Below are 21,710 nucleotides of genomic sequence, written 5' to 3'. Positions count from 1 at the left end.
GACCCAGCGCCCCGACGAGGCGGCAGGCGACGTGCGGAGGTTGCTGCAGGGGGAAGGAAGGGGCGTCCGGGCCGAGGACTCGCTGCGCGGCGGCCTTACCTAGTGCGCGGTGCCCAGCTCACACGGACCCCGCTCTTCGCTTGTCCCTCGCTGCCCGCAGCGGCGGTTCCTTCCGCTTCTTACTGCCCGCTTCGCCTGCCTGCTGTAGCAGCAAGTCTGCCCCGGACGATGACGTGCGCCCCTCACAAAGATGGCGGTGCTTGGTTGTACCTCTCGCACACATTCGGACAGCGTCGCCCCGCACAAAGATGGCGGGACTGGGTGTATCGCTCACATTCGGATCGCTTCGCCCCGCACAAAGATGGCGGGACTGGGCGCATCGCTCACGTTCGGATCGCTTCGCCCCGCACAAAAATGGCGGGACTGGGTGTATCGCTCACATTCGGATCGCTTCGCCCCGCACAAAGATGGCGGGACTGGGCGCATCGCTCACATTCGGATCGCTTCGCCCCGCACAAAGATGGCGGGGCTGGGCGTATCGCTCACATTCGGATCGCTTCGCCCCGCACAAAGATGGCGGGACTGGGCGCATCGCTCACATTCGGATCGCTTCGCCCCGCACAAAAATGGCGGGGCTTGGCGTATCGCACACATTCGGACAGCTTCGCCCCGCACACATTCGGACAGCTTCGCCCCGCACAAAGATGGCGGGGCTGGGCGTATCGCACACATTCGGACAGCTTCGCCCCGCACAAAGATGGCGGGGCTTGGGGGCCGCACGAAGATGACGATGACTGACTCTTACACTGTATTAGTCACGTGAAGTAGATGGCGACTCCTTCCCTCCCGTGTTTCTTTTTTTTTTGGCACCGGAAGTAGATCTCCTGTCCGTCTCCTAGCAGCCGGCGGTGCGGTGAGGGCGCTGCTGAGGCGGGGCACTGGCTGCTGTTCTTACCGCCGGCAGGTAACTTGGGGCGTCGGCCGGAGCCCTGCAGCTCGGCCTGGGTGGGGCACCGCCGGGGGGAGAGCGAGCGAGCCTCTGTCTGCGCATGGGCGGGTGAGGGGGTGTTGTGTGTTCGCCCCTGAGCTGGCTGCGGCCGTTTCTCGGCGCGGGTCCTGCTCCTGACCGGGTAAGGGCGGCTCCCGCCCTGTCCTCGGGGGGCGCGAACCCGTGCAGCGCGTACACTGCGCGGTGAGTGTCCCGGTGGCACGACGGGTGCTAAGCGAGGGGCCCTGTGGGCCCCCGGCCCGGAAGACCGAGGCAGCTCTCAGCACCCCGGGGCAGGTGTGTCTCCGGCCCCAGCGGCAGGCTGCGGAGATTAGCTAGCGCTAGCCGCCGGAGGCGGGCACAAGGGTGCTCTGTTCACAGCGCCTCGGAGGTGGGGCCGGCAGAGAGGGGAAAGGACGCTCCTTCCCCAGGAACATCGCGGAGACCGAGTGCAGGGTAAGTGGATAGTTTAGGATGGGGAGAAATTTCTCTGCCTTTCACCCTGTGATGGGGTGGCCAAACTGCAGCTCCTGGGCTACACGTAGCTTTTTTACCATTAAAGTGTGGCTCGTGGATTCCCTCCTATATCACCCCCATTCTCTGCCTATCAGAGTGTGGGTGGGGGGAGCTCAGGGCTTCCGCCCCGTGGTGGGGACAGGGGGGCTTCTGCCAGAAATAACTGGTGCTGGCTGGGGCACAGTTTAAAGGTTCAACTTCTCTCTCCCCACCCCCCCGCTTCAGTCAGGTCACACCAGGCATGCTTCCTCTCTTATCCTCAATGGCCCCTCCCTGCAGCTCCCAAGTGTTAGCTCTGTGGAGAGACAATGGCAAACAGTCGGAGCTGCACGGAGAGGCCTTTCTATTTTAGCTCTACAGAGAGAGCCAGGGGCTTTCCCCCTGCTGTTCCCAGCTGTTTGCTGCTGCCTTTCCCCATGGGCACAACTCTCCAGCTCCAGCAGCTGCCCTGTAGGGAGGAGGCCTGGCGGCACCATGTGACTGAGTGGGTCCAGCAAACACTGGCAAAAATCTGGGAGGTCATGTGATCCGCCTATGCCCTTCCCCGATGCATCACCTCTAGCTTCTGCCCAGCATGCAGTGGGGATTTGGGGCTTCAGCCCTGCTGGGCGCATCTGCCAGGTCTCGGGGCTTCAGTAGAAGCGGGACAAAAACCCTGAGCCCCGGCAGTTGTATCCTTGCTCTCAAACTTCTGAATATTGTCTTATGCTGCTCAGAGGGTCACCCCTGCCATATGATGAACTACTTGACAGGTACCAAATGGCCTGTCTCTACAACTGACCCTGCAGCCTGTCTGTGTGGCCCTTCTGGCTTTGTACTTTTTTTACTTTGTATCTGGCTTGATTGAGGGTAAGTAGTGAAATTCCTTTTAAGAAATGAAACTGCAGGAACTTTGAGCAGCCACATTATTCACCGTTGTGTGATTGTAGGAGATTGATACCTTAAAGGGGAGAGAAGATACTTCAAGTGCTTTAACTCTGTGGTCAATTTTAAGATTTCCAAATTCTTTTAGCAGCAGATTTTGTTTCCTAAAAAACAGAGATCATGACTTGCAGAAGTAAATTCGGTATGGGGGTTATGCATAATAAAAGATCTAAAGTCTCTATCTTGCAAGCTGTTCCATGTGTGGATCCCCATGATTGAATATGGGGAGCTTTCTCCACAGAGCAGTTAAAAGTATTTGGGCCTAATTTTATTTCAGTTTTTCACCCTATTCTTGGTAGTTGCTACTGAGAACACTAGTTTCACCCCTTCATATAAACGTTACTCAAAATAAATATGTATCCTATAATGTAAGGTTGTTGGAAGTTTTCAGAAGAAAACTATGTATATGCTTGTGATATATAATTTAACATGTAATTTTCATTTGGCAGACTCTGAGATACCATGTGTGACTAAAATGTTTTCGAGGTAGTTTTACTTAATGAGGTAATGGGAGAGAAGGAGCCATGTCGGAAGAAGCTGTTAGTGAGACGCACTTTTCTTTGAGGACAGCAGCTTTACGGGTATTTGATTTTCCACTTTCCTGGTATTATTCTGTCATCCAGGTAATTAATATATTTCAGTAGTCTCATTTGTGGTGGTCTGTTTTTAGAGACAGATCTGAAAATGTTTTTTGGTTAATTTTTATAATGTTTGTTTTAAATCAGTTATTCTGTGCATAATATTTGGTAGTAGCAGAGGCTGCTCTCTCTGCATTAGTATGTGCCTTCATTGCGACAGGTCTCTGTTGATAAGTCAGATATCGCACTCTTTATGTTTAAACGTGATTAATCCTTGTAGTATTATTTGGATCATTTCAAAATGTTTTCCTAGAGTGTAGATTTTTTTAATGAACTTGTGTTAATGAATTGTCACACTAAATGTAAAGATTAATGAGGTGAGTGCTATTAACTATCAGATTCATTTACAATACAGTAGAACTTCAGCGTTTCAAACACCTCAGAAATTGAGGTTGTTCATAACTCTGAATAAAATATTATGGTTCTTTCAAAAGTTTACAGCTGAACATTGGCTTCGTATAGCTTTGAAACTTCACTATGCAGAAAAAAAATGCTGCTTTTCCTTTTTTTTTTTTTAAGTAACTTACGTTTAATACTGTACAGTATTTTTTTTTGTTTTTGCTGCTGCTGCCTGATATGATTGCATACTTCCGATTCCAAATGAGGTGTATGGTTAACTGGTCAGTTTGTAACTCTAGTGTTCGTAACTCTGAGGTTGTACTGTAGGTAATACATACACAGGGGCGATCTGTAGTTGAGAGCCTCTTGGTTTACATCCAGCCTGTTTTCTATCTTCGGTACCTCCTTATAACTGAAAATCCCCAAAAATCTTAGCTAATGGCTCTGTTGGGTAGGGGGTGTGGGTGTCAGGACTGTGGGATGCCCTGGACCTGGGTTCTGGGAGGGAGTGGGCGCAGGTGTTTGAGCTGGGGGGCCCACGGCTGGGCTCTGGTCAGGAGGGAGTGCAGGTGTCTGGGCTGGGGTAAGGCATGGCTGAGCTCTGTTGGGGAGGGGGTGCCCTGCAGCTGGGCTCTGGGAGAAGAGGGTGTGGGTGTCTGAGTCGGGGCCCCCACAGCTGGGCTCTGGCGGGGAGAAGGTGCACGTGTCTGGGCTGGGGGCAGGGCCATGGTTGGGCTCTGGCAGGGAGTGGGTGCAGGTGTCTGACCTTGCAGCTGGACTCTGTGGTGGAGGGGGTGCAGGTGTCGGGGCGGGTGGGGAGGCTGGCTCTTGGGAAAGGGGATGCAGGTGTCTGGGCAGTAGGGGCCCCACTGCTGGGCTCTCGGGGTGGTGGGGAGAAGGTGTGGGTGTCTGACTCTGCAGCTGGGAGGGCGGGGGTGCAGGTGTCTGAAGGGGGCCCACGGCTGGGCTCTGAGAGAAGAGGGTGCAGGTGTCTGAGTCAGGAGGGGAGGGGGTATGGGTGTCTGGGCTGGGGGCATGGCTGGTCTCTGGGGGAAGGGGGTGTAGGTGTCTGGACCCGCAGCTAGATTCTGGGGGGAACGAGGCAGAGAAACAGGGTTGTCGTATGGATTTCTTTAACTCTCTATTCCTGGGGGGAATCTTTTTGTTGTCTGTGTTGTTGCTAACAGATATTTTGAAGTAAATTACCAAAATAATTGAAACTGGCATAATTATACAGTGTTATTTTGACAAATAAAATATGCAGAAATTTGCAGAATTTTAAAATATTATGCACAGAATTCTTATTTTTTTGGCACAGAATTCCCTTGTAGGGCATTATGGCTGAAGAAAAGTCCATGTCCTGTTGCCCCACCATGTAGAAAAAGGTGGAATGCTACTAGTCTGTAAAATAAATAAGTAAAATATAAAATTGGATCCAGATCTCGTTCTCCATTTAATCCACACAGCCACATTGACAGGAAATCAAAACTTGGTCTACAGCAGGGGCTCTCAAACTGGAGGTCGGGACCCCTCAGGGGATCGTGTGGTTATTGCATGGGGGTTCGTGAGGTGTTAGCCTCCACCCCAAACCCCGCTTTGCCTCCAGCATTTATAATGGTGTTATATAACAAAGTGCTTTTGTATTACCCCTCCCCCCCCTTATAAATTAAAAGTTTGAGAACCACTGGTCTACAGTCAGGACCGTCTACAGATGTTTCTAAAAAGTAGACACTGATTCATATTTAATTTCAGTGTATAAAACCAGTGGCTTCATTAAATACATTATGTATTGAAATACAACTATAAACATTTTTATGGTGTATAACTTTGCGTACTTATTAGTACCCAAAATAAGATTATTTTTCTTGTTTTACTACAAAAAATGAGAATAGTCACTGCTGAAATACTCATTCTTTCTCCTGTAAAACCAGCTCAGATCTCAACGCACTGAGTCCGCTGGTCTCACCCTGTGTTGCTGCAATGTTGTCACCAAGCTAATGCACTCTATTAATATTGTGTCCAACTGTAGGATTAATTTTACATCCTAAAGCTCTCCTTTATGTCTGTTCAATTGTTCCATCATATATGCATGCACAATTGTGTGAAAAATAAATCCCACAATATCTAATTAAAATTTTTTAAAAACCTGAATCTTATGTAATTCATTATTATAAATAATTGCAACTAGCCTTTTTATTTAAATACATGTGTGTATTCTTAAATATTCTGTTGATATTTGCTCACTGTAATCTTGTTTTTCAGTGCTGCTGGGTTTTTAATGCTTCTCTTTTCAGATTAGTTCTGACAACAGTATTTATTAGGGCTGTCAAGCAAATAAAAAAATTAATCATGATAAATCATGCTGTTGATAATAGAATACTATTTATATAAATTTTTTGGATGTTTTACACATTTTCAAATATATTTCAATTACAACAAAATACAAAGTGTACCGTGCTCACTTTATATTTTTTATAAATATTTGCACTATACAAATAAGAGTATTTTTCAGTTCACCTAATACAAGTACTGTAGTGCAATCTCTTTATCATGAAAGTTGAACTTACATAAATTATGTACAAAAAACTGCATTCAAAAATAAAACAATGTAACACTTTAAAGCCTACAAGTCCACTCAGTCCTCCTACTTGTTCAGCCAATCGCTCAGAAAAACAAGGTTTGTTTACGTTTACGGGAGATAAAGCTGCCCGCTTCTTATTTATAATGTCACCTGAAAGTGAGAACAGATGTTGGCATGGTACTTTTGTAGTCAGCATTGCAAGGTATTTACATGTCAGATATGCTAAACATTCGTATGCCCCTTCATGCTTTGGTCACTATTCCAGAGGACATGCTTTCATGCTGATGACGCTCATTAAAAAAATAATTTGTTAATTAAATTTGTGACTGAAGTCCTTGAGGGAGAATTGTATGTCTCCCGCTCCATGGTTTTACCCACTTTCTGCCATATATTTCATGTTATAGCAGTCTTGGATGATGACCCAGCACACGTTCATTTTAAGAACACTTTCACAACAGATTTGACAAAACGCAAAGAAGGTACCAATGTGAGATTTCTAAAGCTAGCTACAGTACTCGACACAAGGTTTAAGAATCTGAAGTGATTTCCAAAATTTGATCAGGACGGGATGTGGAGCATGCTTTCAGAAGTCTTAAAAGAGCAATACTCTGATGTGGAAACTCGAACCACCAAAAATGAAAATCAGCCTTCTGCTGGTGGCATCTGACTCAGATGATGAAAATGAATATGCATTCATCTGCACTGCTTTGGATCATTATTGAGCAGAACCCATCATCAGCATGGACGCATGTCCTCTGGAATGGTGGTTGAAGCATGAAGGGACATATGAATCTTAGTGCATCTGACACGTAAATATCTTACAACCCTGGCTGCAACAGTGCCATGCGAACGCTCGTTCTCACTTTCAGGTGACACTGAAAACAAGAAGTGGACAGCATTATTTCTTGCAAATGTAAAAAACTTGTTTGTCTGAGCGATTGGCTGAAGAAGTAGGACTGAGTGGACTTGTAGGCTCTAAAGTGTTACAGTGTTTTGTTTTTGAGTGCAGTTGGGTAACAACAACAAAAATCTACATTTGTAAATTGCGCTTTCATGACAAAGAGCGTGCACTACGGTACTTGTATGAGGTGAATTGGAAAATGCTATTTCTTTTGTTTATCATTTTTACACTGCAAATATTTGTAATAAAAATAATATAAATTGAGTACTGTACACTCTTGTATTCTGTGTTGTAATTGAAATCAATGTATCTGAAAATGTAGAAAAACATCCAAAATATTTAACAAATTTCTATTGGTATTCTGTTTAACAGCGCAATTAAAACTGCAATTAATCGTGATTAATTTTTTTAATCACGTGAGTTAACTGCAACTAATTGACATCCTTAGTGTTTATATAAACTTGTGTTTTCAATCTTGGACTAGATCTACAGCTCTGGCCATGATACACTGTGAGGGTTCGGATGAGGGGGCAGAGGTGGCTCTAGACCCTTTCCAGCTGTCTTACCCTGTGGTTGGCTAAAGGCTGGCCTTACCTGAAGTGTAATTTGCAACCTCAGGGTTTCTTTAAATTACACTTGGCTAATTATATCTCCAAGCAATCTACAGCTGAGGATTGCCAGACAGCTGAGATATTCCAGCCATGCCCTTATTCTGCGGGAGGGGCATGCTGTAAAACCACTATGCCCAACATCTGAGGGAGCCCCAAAGTGGGTTTCTGTTTTCTGCTCTCTACCACCAAAACAGCATAAATCCCCTACTTATGATCTAACACCTCATTTTCCATTTAAATTTTTTTCTTTACTTTCTTGAACTGTTTGCCACTTCAGATTTTCAAAGTTTTGTTAATATTTTTAATTCCAGTAGTTGCATATTTAGAGTGTTGCTTATTGGTATCTGAACTTTACTGTTTATCACATTATATAGAGAGATTCACAGAAGAAATTCATAGATGTTAGAGACTGAGACTCAGTCTGAGGCTATTATATTTAATCACCTAGTTTTTCTTTGCCAATGCAGAATTGTGCTTTATTGTGCATTTATAATGTCAGGTTTTCCATAAAACTTCATGTTAAAATTTCAAATGAAAGTGGCTTATATCCAGACAAAAATGTAGAAGTAAAATATCACTCTGCTAGCCAAATACAAAGTGTAAGCACATGTGTTTCAAACTTAAAAAAAAAAGGAATAAATTATGTTTCTTAAATTGTGGAAAGAGGAGGGATACTGATCCAAAAAACGTTGGTCCATTGAGGTCTTTGCTGTTCCTCATGGTTTTCTTGTTTCTTTGTTTTTAAAGCTGTTGGATAAATAATTTGGAAAGTAGGTATGGGATCTGACAGTTACTGACATTTAAAAATGTTTACCTGAAAGTTTCAGTGTCAATTCCTTAGGTAGTCAGTAAAATTTTAATAATGCTTTAAAAAGATCCCAACTCTTGGGGTACATCTTTAGTGAAGATTTCGCTGAGGTGACTGGCACCCAGAATTGCCTACTTCTGGTGTGAGAAGCCACATTGCAAAGCCCACAACTGACTTACTGTCTCTTCACTGGTGCTGCACTCACTACTGGGGGAATTCTGCACCAAAAAATACAAAATTCTGCATATATATTATAACACAGTATAATCTCTCTTTTATGGTATAATTGAAAATGGTTTCAATTATTTCGGTAATTTATTTAAACTACAAAACAATGGATGGAGAGTGAGAGTGGGAAGCATTGGAGGAAATCCCCAGTCCCCCTTGGCTAATAGTAATGTAGCTAGGTTTGACCCTTTATTTCTAGTTATTAGTCAACAAATATATGCAGCCATATGCTCAGTGCTACATCGTAGGCAACTGAAGAGCAAGTGAGGGCCGGGGAATCAAGCTCACAATTTATACTGGCTACTGACCATCTCCAGAAAGGTCAGTAGCAAGCAGTTAATGGAGCACATTTTTTCAGTCCAAAAATTTAGACCAGTTCTAATCACTAAAACACCATAAGCATTTATAAGGCCATACTGTCCTTTATACCACTCCGGCAATGTAAAGGAGCCTTAAAACTTTTACCCATGTTTTATATTCCTGGGGGAATTCACAAAGACAATGGGAACAAGTCACTAAGCAAGCAGGCTGCTGTATTGCGCTCTGACTGAGGGGACAGAGCCTGCCCCATGCCTGCCTACCTCAGAAACACCCTGAAGCCCTGCTCCGCCACACCAAGCGTGCCGCAATAATAAGCTATAGGGACAGAGTGATCCCCCCCTTCACCCTGACGATGATTTAAGTCTCTACTGGCTGCTCTGGGTGCCCAAACCAACCTGCCTTCGCTGCCGGGGAGGGACACGTGATCACTCTTGCGCCTTCCCTTTACTTCTGTGTCAGAAGTCATTTTTCTGCGGGGACCATGAATTCTGGGCATGTGCAGTGATGCAGAATTCCCCCAGGAGTAACTTACCCATGTGTGTCATTAAGTCATCTGGGGGCATATCCTATGGTTCGTTGTGCAGCAGTAAGCTGAGCTACTCTGATTCTTTCCCAGTGAATTGTGGAAGAACTTGACTATCCTTCTGGGCACGCAGGGGGAATTGTGGGAGGGCATTGAAGGACTGTCGGCACTCAAGTGATTTGGACTGTCTTCATTGCAAAGCTGGTGGGTTATCTCCAGGTAGCTTTGGTTGAAAGCACCACAGCTCTCAGTTGAAGGGGTTGTGTGTGTGGACGGGAGAAGGACTTAGGAGCCATGCCTGAATCAGAGCGTGTGTTAACTTTCAGTGATGACATAGTCATGATTTCTTTTCAGGTAAAACTTTCCCCTGGGTTGAAGAAGCTGTTTGTAGTAACAGCAGTGAGTGCAGTATCTGTAATTTTTCTAGCACATCATTTTAAAAGAAAACGTGGAAAGAAAAACACAAAAGTGTCACCATGGGAGCCAGGCCATCTTGTATTAGAATGTACTAAAACAGCTGCATCAGAAAAAGGTACATGAGAGAACCAAAGAAGCCTTTTTTCTTCTCTTACATAAACCTTAAATACTGTGTAATCAAACTCAAGACAGATTTTTCTTTAGTTTTGGAAATAAGGAAACTGTGTGTTTGTAATTCTAAGGTATTTAAAGAAAATAGAAAAATAGACAAGTATAAAAACAAAAATTAGAACCCTATAATAACTGAGGCAGGCATTGCTCTGAAAGCCAATGTTTTAATTATAATCTCTGCAAATAAAATCTTTTCATCGAAAGCTTATTGAGAGTTACTGTTTTCAACAGTTCTGAAGATAAATTTTGACTATTGATAGAAGTGGTTTTGATACCTTTTAGAACAAATTGTTTTAATAATGTGCTCATTCTTGCAGGTATTTTGATACTTTTATATATAAATATCAAAGTGGGAAGATAAGATTAGTCATTAAAGTTCTTATGTGACACAGTGAATATTTAGATAAAATTCAGGGCTTGCTGATATAATAAATGTTTCTGGTTGCAGAAGCTTTTAACGTTAGTCTCTCTGTTTATTAGGTTCCAGTTGTTCCAGTAGCAGACAAAACTTAACTCTTTCTTTGAATTCAGCCAAAGAAAAAGGATCTCAGTCTTGTGTTTATGCAAATGGAGGACTTTTCAGTAAATATTCTGGTTCAGTACAAAGTTTGGCTTCAGTAAGTATTAGCTATTCTTAAGGATCTGTTATACACTAAACTGAATAAACTGCTGAACTTTAATTTTCACTGCCTACAGTGAATGCACACAATTCTCTTGAGCTGAAATTGTCTGGCTGTATGGGCTGCACAGCCAGCAAGACGCATGCATGGTGAAGGTTAGCTTATCTTTTACGTAGGAGCAAGGTAAGTTCCACATTAGAACAGCTTTGAAGGTGGAGGAGGAGCTCTCATAAATCCTCCATTTACTGTGTATATCTCCCTCTGGACATGTCTTTTACTTTTTTTGTGCTAGCACAGCTCAGAGGAGGTCATACAGACCTGGTGTTGGGTAGCTCGGGGCAGTGAGAAGAGGACTTGTTCTTCTCTGAGTGCTGATCTCTATGGGTATTCACTGTGGGTGTGCATGCCCCCGGGACCAGAAATTCTTTAATAGCAATGTCAGCTGGTCTGCACCCTGCACCTCCTTGTGCTTCTGAATGAAGACATAAAGGGTAGCGCAGACTGACCACCTTTCCAATTCCTTTTCTGCTGCTTGCTGTCTGGGACTCATTGGGATGGAAACTCCTGTGTCCATTTTCTACTCTTCAGCATTCTGCTGCTGAATCTGTAAATATTGTAAATAGTTTTTATTTTTTTAGTGTTAGTCAGTTGGGAATCGGGGCAGGGGGGGAAGAGGGTTCCCCATCCTTTGTTCCCCCATCATTTTGGGCATCTATTATGCCCAAAGATCCAGGCATTAAGCCTTGCCTGCCTGCCTGGCCCCCCTCCCCGGGTCCTCGCTGTGAGCAACCCCGTGAGAGAGCTTCCTGTAAGACTTCGGGGAACCTCATGTCCCCTCGAAGTGCAGCATCTGCTGCACTTGGCCTGGTACACAAAGGGAATCTTGTTAGTTCAGGTTCCGGGGACAAGTTATGGAGCTCTCCATGAGGCCCTGTTTGGATCCTGCACCTTCCCGCTACCCTTTCACCTGTCTGGAGCCATCAGGTGGCACCCTGCTGTTATCTAGTACTAGGGCCTCAACCACCGCTCAAGATTCCATGCCCTAGAACGAGTGTACCTGGAGATCACATTTCTTCTAGGTGGTAAAGAAAGATAAGAGTGGAATTTTTTTCACTGTATAGTGCCTGATGAAGCTGTAAAATATCCAATAAAACACAAGGCTAGAGAGCAAGATTTATTTTTTTAAACTTGTTTTTCATATGGTTTTACAATCAGGTGTCAAACTTAGTTTTGAAACCTAACCATTACAAATTGCTGATTATATTCTTGTTATAGTAATTATTACTGATGAATTTTTATCATGAATTTGAATTTCCCAGTGAGACTGAACATTAACGCTTCCATTATATCGTTGTTAATACTTGTGTGGTGTCATGAAAAGCAATTAACATTACTCTTGGCCTGAAAAGAGCCAATACTTGGTTATATTTTTTGAAATGTAATCTGTTACAGTAACTAGTTGTAATCAGGGCTATTTAGTGCACTGCACCAGGAAATAATTGTTATTAAAGTACCCTTCGTTTAACAATGCACCTCACTTTTTTAGGTCCAAAGTGTCACCTCTTCCCATAGTTGTGCTTGTGCCAATTCCAGTTCCTGGGACAAAGCAGATGAAGATATTAAGCTTGTCAATATTCCAGTGACCACACCTGAAAATTTATATTTGATGGGTAGGTTATAATAATATGTGGTATGGTGCAGTACTATGTTTTTGCCAGCTGCTTTCAGATGCTTTAAAATTTGAACAGATTACCCTGATTTATAATAGTGACTCCTTCATAGTATTATCATGATATGCTACCAAGGCCGCCTAAAAACTTGATCTTTTTACTTATGCTAGACAAAATACCTCCAATATACAGATATCCATGAATTCTTATTTTACCTAAAGCCGATAAACAGATTGTTGACATAGTTTGGCAAGAAGAATGCACATTCATGAAATATTTCAGCCTCACCAAATCTGCATTTTTTTTTTTTTTGGCTTAAAAAAGTTCAGCCAAAAAATTTCACCCAACATTAATTTTAATGAATTTAGAAAAGGAAATCTTTCCCTGTTATGACACATGCAATTTTTTAAAAGATGAAAAGTTGACAATATATGTTCGTTACATTAACAGATTGGTAGTTAATATAAAATTCTGTAAGTAGGGGAGAGATTCTTACTGAACTCCTTTGCTTTAATCATAAATTACCTCTTGTCATGAACTTAAGGAAATAACGTTGGAATTGCTAGTAATTTAATTAAAACAATATATCCACATGTACTATAATCTTATTTTGTGTGTGGTTAGTTGTGGACAGTGACACATAAAAGAATGCAGAGGATTTCTGTTGATGTAATGGAAGTGTTCATGATCTACTGAAGGTATGGAGCTTTTTGAAGAGGCACTACGTCGATGGGAGCAGGCACTGACTTTCCGTAGCAGACAGGCTGAAGATGAAGCAAATTGTAGTTCCATCAAACTAGGAGCAGGAGATGCCATTGCAGAAGAGAGTGTAGAAGTGAGTATTACATACTCTCTCATATTAGTATATAGTTGTAGCATAGCCAAATGACTGAAAATATTTGAGTAACAGAGCTTAGCTTCTACTGCAGCTGCTGAAACTTCTTCTGAATACCTGCAGTTGGAGCACTTTTTCTTTTTTTTCTTCCCTCCACCTCACCCTTTTCCCCCTAGCATTAGCCTGTTTTTAGCCATATAGGCAATTGTTGCTCCATTAGCATTCCTCCTGGAGGATATTATCAAACCACCACACAATCAGAGGTCCATTGGCGGTCCCTGAACCAGTTCTCTGCAGCGCACCTATTTGTCACTTCCTCCCGAAGTTAAAAGAAAAACTCTGAGATGGGATAGGAACTCAGTACAAATGGCTCCTGGGAGGCAGAACTAATTGGTGAACATGCACAATGTAATGAAATTAAACTTTGTTCCCCTTGCCCATAAAATTCTGTCCTAAAATGCCTGATAGTAAAGCATGCACACATATTTCAGACACCATGGCGTTCATCATCACTAGTGCAGTAAATATCAGGAATGATGATTTCACTCATCTTACAAAGATTTTTGTTTTAAATGCTGGTTTTATTTTACTTATACCTAATAAGGTGTATCTGTACCCAGTAGAGCAAGTATTTTGGATGCCTGAGCTCTTTGATAATGTCTGAACTTTTTTACTGCGTAGTTAATGGGGTACTGTGAACTCTTTGAAGGCTTAATATTTTTAGAGTTTTGAAAAGAAATAGTTTAGAAAGAGATGTGATTTTCTGTTAAGTACAGTATAATTTAATTTTGCTTGCAGGATATCATTAGTGCTGAATTCATTCATAAGCTTGAATCCCTGCTTCAAAGAGCTTATCGTCTTCAGGAGGAATTTGAGGCAACCCTTGGGGCATCTGATCCTTCTTCCCTAGCAAATGATATTGGTGAGTTCTTCTATCTTTATACTTTTATCATTCTTAACATGGTCAACCAGATGGTAAAAAAAACACCAAAGACCCAATAAACAGAAATATACTGAACAGTAAATGGACCATCATCTCTACATAATTCAGTTTTACCCCATTATCTGGCTTAGTATAATTGCATGTCACTTGGCTCAATCTCCAAACTTTACCCATCTTTATAAATGGTCTCAGGAAGAGTATTTTTCTGGTATATTTATATTTCTCAATGTTCCAGGATTTCTGAACCTAAAAATATGTTATAGTAATATTTGTAGAAGAAGAATACATAGACCTTAAAGTCTGAGTCTATTTAAATTGGCTAGTTAAGATGATACTTATAATGGGGTGATAAGGGTTCTCTGAACTTTCTGAACTCTAACAATAATTCCTGAAATATTATGTAGAACTGGGGGAGTTCAAGGATTGCAAGAAAATAATCATGGCGTAGACCTACAAAAAATGAAAGAGATGAAATTTTGCAATTATCCACACACAAATTTGTCCTGAATCCCTAATAAATTCCATGAAATTGTCTTCTGAATCACCTCCCCTTCCATTTGTGATCACATAACAACCCTGTGGTAACTACAAGAACTGGAGTAATATTAGGAGTGTTTCTATTTTAGCTGTCTTTTCTTTAAGGGGAAAAGTTAATCCCACACTCTTGCTCGTCACTTTCTGTCCTGTTCCTTTTCCTTTCCTCTCTTGCACATGCATTAGTGTTAATTTCAAAAATGATCAGATCTGAAAAAGATTTAAAATCAGATATGGGGGGGTTAACTCCCCTGCCCACCTCCAGTGTGTGCACAACACCTACAACAACTTTGCAAACAATTTTAAGGTTCCATCATCTCTTCTTCTTCCTAGGCTTAATGTTGGAGCAAAAAAGATGGGACGAAAGGAAAGCAAAGCAGAGAGCAGACTGACCTGTTTTTCACAAGAAGGGGAGGAGTTCGCAGAATAAGCTTAGCAGCTCTGCTGTTGCCCTCTCTCCTTGTGAAAAAGGTACTGACTGCTGCTGCTTTCCCCTCTTTTCCCAAAATTTTGTGTCAGCTCCTGAGAGGAAGAGCTCTGCCTGCCTCATGTAGCAGCCATGACTGGGTGCTCTTCCCCAGGAGGTAGGAAAGGCTATAAAAATTCAGTCTAGGCTGCAAATTGGCATACAGTCTCCTGGATGGGGTCTGCGGGGGGGCGGGGTGTGAGAGAGAGTTACACACACAAAAAATAGGTTAAAAGAACATTATTAAGGTTGCAAAGTCAAGCACTCATAAATTAGGAAATGGCAGAATTAAGGTTGTCTTTGGAACCTTAATTTGTCCCTGTTGTGGGTATGCCCTATGATAAATCTTTAATTACGTGAGCCCATATTCTATTTTTCCACAAATCCCCTGCCTCATTCAGTGCACAGAATGGATGGTGCTCAATGAGCAGCTATTCGGTATGTAAAGTCTGCTGCAGTTTCCACGGTATGTAAAGTCTGCTGCAGTTTCCACGGTATGCATCCGATGAAGTGAGCTGTAGCTCACGAAAGCTCATGCTCAAATAAATTGGTTAGTCTCTAAGGTGCCACAAGTACTCCTTTTCTTTTTGCGAATACAGACTAACACGGCTGTTACTCTGAAACCTATTCGGTATTTTGTTACCTTCATAGTTCAGTGTGTGGCCCCAGAATTCATTTAGTCCCATTATTCAAACCCTGTTCTAAAAGCAGTATTATTAATTTCCTCTTCTATGGTACTCATCATTGTAATATCTGAGTGCTTCACAAATACTAATTAATCTTCACAATACCCCTACGAGGTGAGGGGATAGTATTATCCCCGTATTACAGATGGAGCTTTGAGGCACAGAGGTTATGGTCAAAAGTATCCACTACATTTGTAGCCCAATTTGAGACATTTCAAAAGTACTTAAGGTTGTAAAGCACTTTATATATTTAGGCATGACTTCAGCTGCAAGAGCCGAGTGTTTCTGCAAATTAGACCCCAGGGTCCCAAGTCAGACACCCAGAAAATGAAGAACATACAGTTAGTGAAAAGCCTGTGAAAAGTTTGTGACATGCCTGGCATCATGTAGGAACTCTATGCTGGGGCAAGGATAGAATCCATTTCTCCAGAGTAGCATTAAGCTGTCTTATGTGAGAGACTGTCCTTTTTCTTCCTTCAGTCCCCTGCCTCATTCACTATACACCTTCCAATTTCTGTAATAAATGAAGCAGGAGTCTCACAGACAGCAGCGTCCTTGCATCTGCAACCCTGATTTATCCCCAAAGCAGGTCCGTCCTGTGCAGTGAATGAGGCAGAGGTCTTGTGGAGGAAAAAGTAGTATGTGATCATATAATTAAAGACTGTATCATAATGCAAGTGCACAAGAGGGCGAGACTGAGGTTGCACTGGCAACCTAAATTCTGGCATTTCCTAATATTTGAGTGTTTGACTTTGCAACCTTAGCATTCTTAACATACTTTTTTTGTGTGTACACAGTTTCCTAGGTTTTCTAAAAAGCCAACTGAAAAAACTTATTTTGTCACGTAGCAGGGCCGATCCTTTAGATCCAACATACAGACCTCTGCCACTTGAGCTGTTACAGTAACTAATAAGCTGTTATCCTTGGGTAGCCTGGTACTAGATGGGGATGAGAGAGAGCCTTTGCCAGAGACTTTTCACAGATGTTTGCTGACAAAGGAATAGTGAGACTCGGGAAATTTTAGGTTCCATTCAAGGCTCTGAAGGGGAATGTACTGTACTAGGCACAGTGTCTTCTTCCCTGTCCCTTCCAACCTGTCTTATTGCCATTCTCTTCACCAAGCCATTTCACTTTGGGCTCCTTAGGCTTCTTGTCTCAGTGTCATCCCATCTTCCCTCTTGCCCCTTTCTCATTTCCCGTTCTCCATCTCCATTGGAGCATAGTTCTTGTTTCGGTCCCTGGGCTCCTAGTCAAATCAGGTTTCCTGTTCTCTTTACCCAGCCATTTATCAGTTCTTCGCCTGTATCCTGGCTTCTCCTCATATGTCTCCTCCTACCCAGTTCCCAGTCTAATACCCAACCAGTCCCACTCCCCCTTTCCTTTTCCCTTCTCTTCCCTCCAAAAAAAAAAAACCCTGTCTCTTGTCCGCTTTGCATTTGAATCCAGCAGCTTTGTCTCTCCTTCCTGGGCATCAGCTAAGGGGCACAAAAAGTACAGGAAATGCTGTCCCCCTGTTCTCAGGACCCAGACCTGGCCCAGCCCTCAACAGCTCAGAGCTGCCATTGCAGGGAAAATCCTGCTCCGCCATGAGCTGAAGCTTGCTGTGTGGATGGAACCTTAAGAGATTTTCTCTGTCAACACTATTAAGTCTGATCATGTGTGAACTGCAGTTATTTCAAAGACTTATAACTTTGCCAAACTTGGGGGGAGGGGGATTTTCAGAGGGATGGACAAAGATATGTCCCTGACACACAGGCCCCCTGATCTAAAATGGGTAATTGCCAATTACTTAATGCAAAACAAATCTTATGTTTGTTAGCTTCAACTTTGAATGTCACCAGGGGGCAGTACTTTTCATCTGTTAATCCTGCTGATATTCTATAACCACTAAATATAGCTCTTAGTAACATGGGAGTTTAAATTTAGATCAAAGTTAGCTTTCTGGCATGTTTCTTTACACCTGTTACCGTAACTCATAAAGGAGAAAGGGGTATGGACGTTACATTTTGAGGACTGAAACCACAGTCATATAAATTTCCATTGGCACAAGGTTCTCATGCATATCAGCTGTTGTCAGTTTACTTGTAACTTCTTTCCTGTAAACTCAAGTTTTAAACATTGATCACTCAGTCCTTAGAAAATTACTACTTTGTAAATATGATATTTTGTAATCTGTTTAATTATAGCTGTGATTACACATTTAAAAGACTTCATTTCTAAGACAGACTTTTTAAAAATTGATGTTCCATTGTTTGTCAAATTCATTGCTTGTTTACTAAGAGTCTGTTCCAAGTAATTGCATTCTTTTCAAATGTTCATTCTGTAGCTCCCTTGAGGGAGAGCTTATCAGTTGCCTGATGCAATTTACTATGCATTTTATTTATAAGGGCAGCTTGAGTGGGAATACAACGAATAAAGCATTTTGATAGGTAGGGCCTGCTAGCCATGTTGTTGCTATGACTTTTTTGTTGGTATCTTAAATTCATGGTCTGAACAGCCAGTTTTAACTTGGGAAGAATGTTTCAGTCTCTCTCCAGTCAAACTGAAAGACATCGTCTCAGAAAAATTATGGCATTTCTTGTGGAGTAATCTGCAAGGATTTATAGTGGCAAATACTTTTGTTCAAGATTTTCTTTATATGTAGAAGACTATGAACAAATTCATTATCTGATGTAACTTATTTTGATGTTGGATATGGCTAGTCACTGTAATGCATGTGAATATTTTTAAGTATAGTCTGATATTCAAACATTAAATAGAATGAAATGATAATTAGATCAAATTTTCTCATGTTAATTTTTTGTTGTGGCTTTTTTGAGAAGGGTCAGGGAGGGGTAGAACAGAATGGAGAAGGTTGATGTCTCTTTGACAGACACTAATTCCTGTCTTCTCCCTTGTCAGGGAATCTGACCTTTGTAAACCGTGTGAGAGAAATCTGTGGGTTCACTTAACTTCCATTTGGTTTTATACTTGCAGCCTTACTATAAAAACTGCCCCAAGCCAGGACAAAGGGCCTGATCTGCCTACCGTAGAGGTCCGTGGGAGTCAGATCAGACCTTAAATGCACAATCTTCCTGTAAAGTGTTAAGAATGTGATGTGTGAATCTTCCCTGATGTGAATGTAAAATATGGAACCTTGTATGGAATAATTTAAAGCAGCAGATTTCAAACTGTGTGTCGCAACCCCATTTTAATGGGGACACTAGGGCTGGCATAAAACTTGCTTGGGCCTGGGGCCAAAGTCCAAGCCCCACTCCTCGGGGCTGAATCCCAAGGGCATCAGCCCTGAGTGGTGGGGCTCAAGTTTCAGGCCCCCTCACCTGGGGCTGATGCCCTTGGGCTTCTGCTTTGGCTCCCCACCCTGGGCGGGGGGCTTTTCGGCTTTTGCCCCCATGTGGGGTGGTGAGGCTCAGGCTTCAGTCCCCCATCCTGGGTTCGTGTAGTAATTTTTCTTGTCAGAAAGGAGTCGTGATGCAATGAAGTTTAAGAACCCCTGATTTAAACTATTCCTGCCTAGTAACCTCTTCTAATTCTTGTCATTACTACTTAGCAGCATTGACCATTACATAGTAATTTATGTAAATAATTTTACCTTTTTTAATCTATTATTCCTGTATGTTTTTGTATAGGGGAAAAAGATTATGTACAATTTGTAAATTTTCTCATAATCCTTCAGTGCTTGATACATTGTTGGTGCTTTTAGAATGTATTTGTCATAAGAATTAAATCTAAATAGTAGGGCTGTCAATTGCAGTTAACTCAAGCTATTAACTCAAAACAAATTTAAGTTGGTAGTCTATTGTTTAACAGTGTGATTAAAACTGATTTTGATTTTTTTTAATTGAGTTAATTTAATATAAATATTTTTGGATGCTTTCTACATTTTCAAATATATTGATTTCAATTACAACACAGAATACAAGGTGTACAGTGCTCACTTAATATTGATTACAAATTTTTGACTGTTAAAAAGATAAACAAAAGAAATAGTATTTTTTCAGTTCACCTCAGACAACTATTGTAGTGCAATCTCTTTATCATGAAAGTGTAACTTACAAATGTAGATTCTTTTTTTTTTTACATAACTGCACTCAAAAATAGAACCATGTAAAACTTCAGCACCTACAAGTTCACTCAGTCCTACTTCTTGTTCAGCCAATCACTAAAACAAGTTTGTTTACATTCACAGGAGATAATGCTGCCCACTTCTTATTTACAATGTCAACTGAAAGTGAGAACAAGTATTAACATGGAAATGCCAGCTACAGCAGTGCAAGGTATTTACGTGCCAGGTATGCTAAACCCTTGTATGCCCCTTCATGTTTTGGCCACCATTTCAGAGGACGTGCTTCCATGGCGATGATGCTCGGGTTTTTTTGGTTTGGTTTTTTTAAGCGTTATTAAATTTGTGACTGAACTCCTTGGAGGAGAATAGTATGTCTCCTGTTTTGTGGTCTTTGCTACATTCTGCCATATATTTTGTGTTATGGCAGTCTTGGATGACGACCCAGCATATGTTGTTCAATTTAAGAACACTTTCACTGCAGATTTGACAAAATGCAAAGAAGGTACCAATGTGAGATTTCTAAAGATAGCTACAGTACTCCACCCAAGGTTTAAGAATCTGAAGTGTCTTCTAAAATCTGAGAGGGATGAAGTATGGAACATGCTGTCAGAAGTCTGAAAAGAGCAATGCTCCAATTTGGAAACTACAGAACCTGAACCCCAAAAAAGAAAATCAACCTTCTGTTGGTGACATCTGACTCAGATAATTAACATGCCTCAGTCCACACTGCTTTGGATTGTTATTAAGCAGAACCCATCATCAGCGTGGAAGCATGTCCTCTGGAATGGGGATCGAAGCATGAAAGGTCATACAAATGTTTAGCACATGTGTCACGTAAATATCTTACAACGCCAGCTACAACAGTGCCATGCAAACACCTGTTCTCACTTTCAGGCGACATTGTAAATAAGAAGTGAGTAGCGTTCTCTCACGTAAATGTAAACAAACTTGTTTGTCTTAGCGATTGGCTGAACAAGAAGTTGGACTGAGTGGACTTGTACGCTCTAAAGTTTTATATTTTATTTTTGAGTGCAGTTACGTAAAAAATAATTCTACATCTGTAAGTTTTACTTTCATGGTAGAGATTGCACTACAGTACTTGTATGAGGTGAAATGAATTTTTAAAAAATTTAAAAATACTATTTTTTATTTTTTTACAGTGCGAATACTTGTAATCAAAAATAATATGAAGTGAGCACTGTATGCTTTGTATTCTGTGTTGTAATTGAAATCAATATATTTGCAAATGTAGAAAACATCCAAAAATATCTATATAAATGGTATTCTATTGTTTAATAGTGCAATTAAAACTACAATTGCTTTTTTTAATTTCACAATTAATTTAATTGTTTGACAGCCTGACAAAATAGCAATTCTTGAGCACTCCTTAAAAATGGGTTAGGGAGGAAGTGGAAGCAACTTAAAGAAAAAAAGTTACTTTTGCCTGTAGATTTCCCTAAAGTATTTGTGCAGCATGTTGTAGCAAGTTAAAATTTAGTTTTAGTTTACAAGTTCCTCCTTCTATTTTTAAAGATCTACATATACTTCATAATTTGTATGTGTTTACATATACTTGTAGTATATGTTTACTAATGGCAGGAGGAACTATACCAGACAAATAACAAGTTTTCCTGTGAGACAAATATTATTTTTTCTGGCTGGAGTTGCACAGCATGAGGTTATATAAACTGATTATCAGAAGCAAATTTTGGCCCATATCTATCATTGAAATGTTTTTTTCAGTAAGCTTTGCCTGAAAAGCTGAAATAAAATGTCAATTTAGAATATGTGGCTTTGAAAGATAAAATTAGGAAAGGTTGTTTCTGAAGTGATACTTTGGCAAATTAACCTTGCAGACATCAGGATACGTTACACCTCCATTTTATTTTGTTCCTCTGCCTTTTTAAAAATAATACCAGAATGG

At 41.5% G+C, this 21,710-nt stretch overlaps 2 protein-coding genes across 9 annotated transcripts in view; one reads left to right on the top strand and one right to left on the bottom strand.

Annotated features, from left to right (window-relative positions):
• Window positions 1-330, bottom strand: part of USP33 (ubiquitin specific peptidase 33) — a 90,294-nt gene extending 89,964 nt beyond the window's left edge. The window contains exon 1 of one of the 2 annotated variants that reach the window (XM_084636313.1): window positions 100-330. The gene's annotated coding sequence lies outside the window, so the exon portion shown is untranslated. The remainder of the gene's footprint in view (window positions 1-99) is intronic. The other variant, XM_084636317.1, reaches the window with a different exon arrangement.
• A 527-nt stretch (window positions 331-857) lies between these two features.
• The window catches only part of MIGA1 (mitoguardin 1), a 54,983-nt gene continuing 34,130 nt past the window's right edge, over window positions 858-21,710 (top strand). For 3 of the 7 annotated variants that reach the window (XR_014712715.1, XM_084637114.1, XM_084637110.1), the window contains exons 1-7: window positions 858-964; window positions 2,878-3,051; window positions 9,733-9,910; window positions 10,447-10,583; window positions 12,133-12,256; window positions 12,955-13,091; window positions 13,890-14,013. Coding sequence is in view for 6 of the 7 variants with exons in the window: in XM_084637114.1 (XP_084493240.1) it covers window positions 2,953-3,051; window positions 9,733-9,910; window positions 10,447-10,583; window positions 12,133-12,256; window positions 12,955-13,091; window positions 13,890-14,013 (799 nt within the window). In the remaining variant the exon portion in view is untranslated. Of the gene's footprint in view, window positions 965-1,066; window positions 1,445-2,877; window positions 3,052-9,732; window positions 9,911-10,446; window positions 10,584-12,132; window positions 12,257-12,954; window positions 13,092-13,889; window positions 14,014-21,710 lie in introns of those variants that run through there. The other 4 variants (XM_084637112.1, XM_084637113.1, XM_084637111.1 and 1 more) reach the window with 4 other exon arrangements.

Source organism: Lepidochelys olivacea (assembly GCF_965140295.1).
Source record: "Lepidochelys olivacea isolate rLepOli2 genome assembly, chromosome: 8".
Classification (NCBI taxonomy): domain Eukaryota; kingdom Metazoa; phylum Chordata; order Testudines; family Cheloniidae; genus Lepidochelys; species Lepidochelys olivacea.
This window is presented reverse-complemented; position numbering and strand designations above follow the sequence as displayed.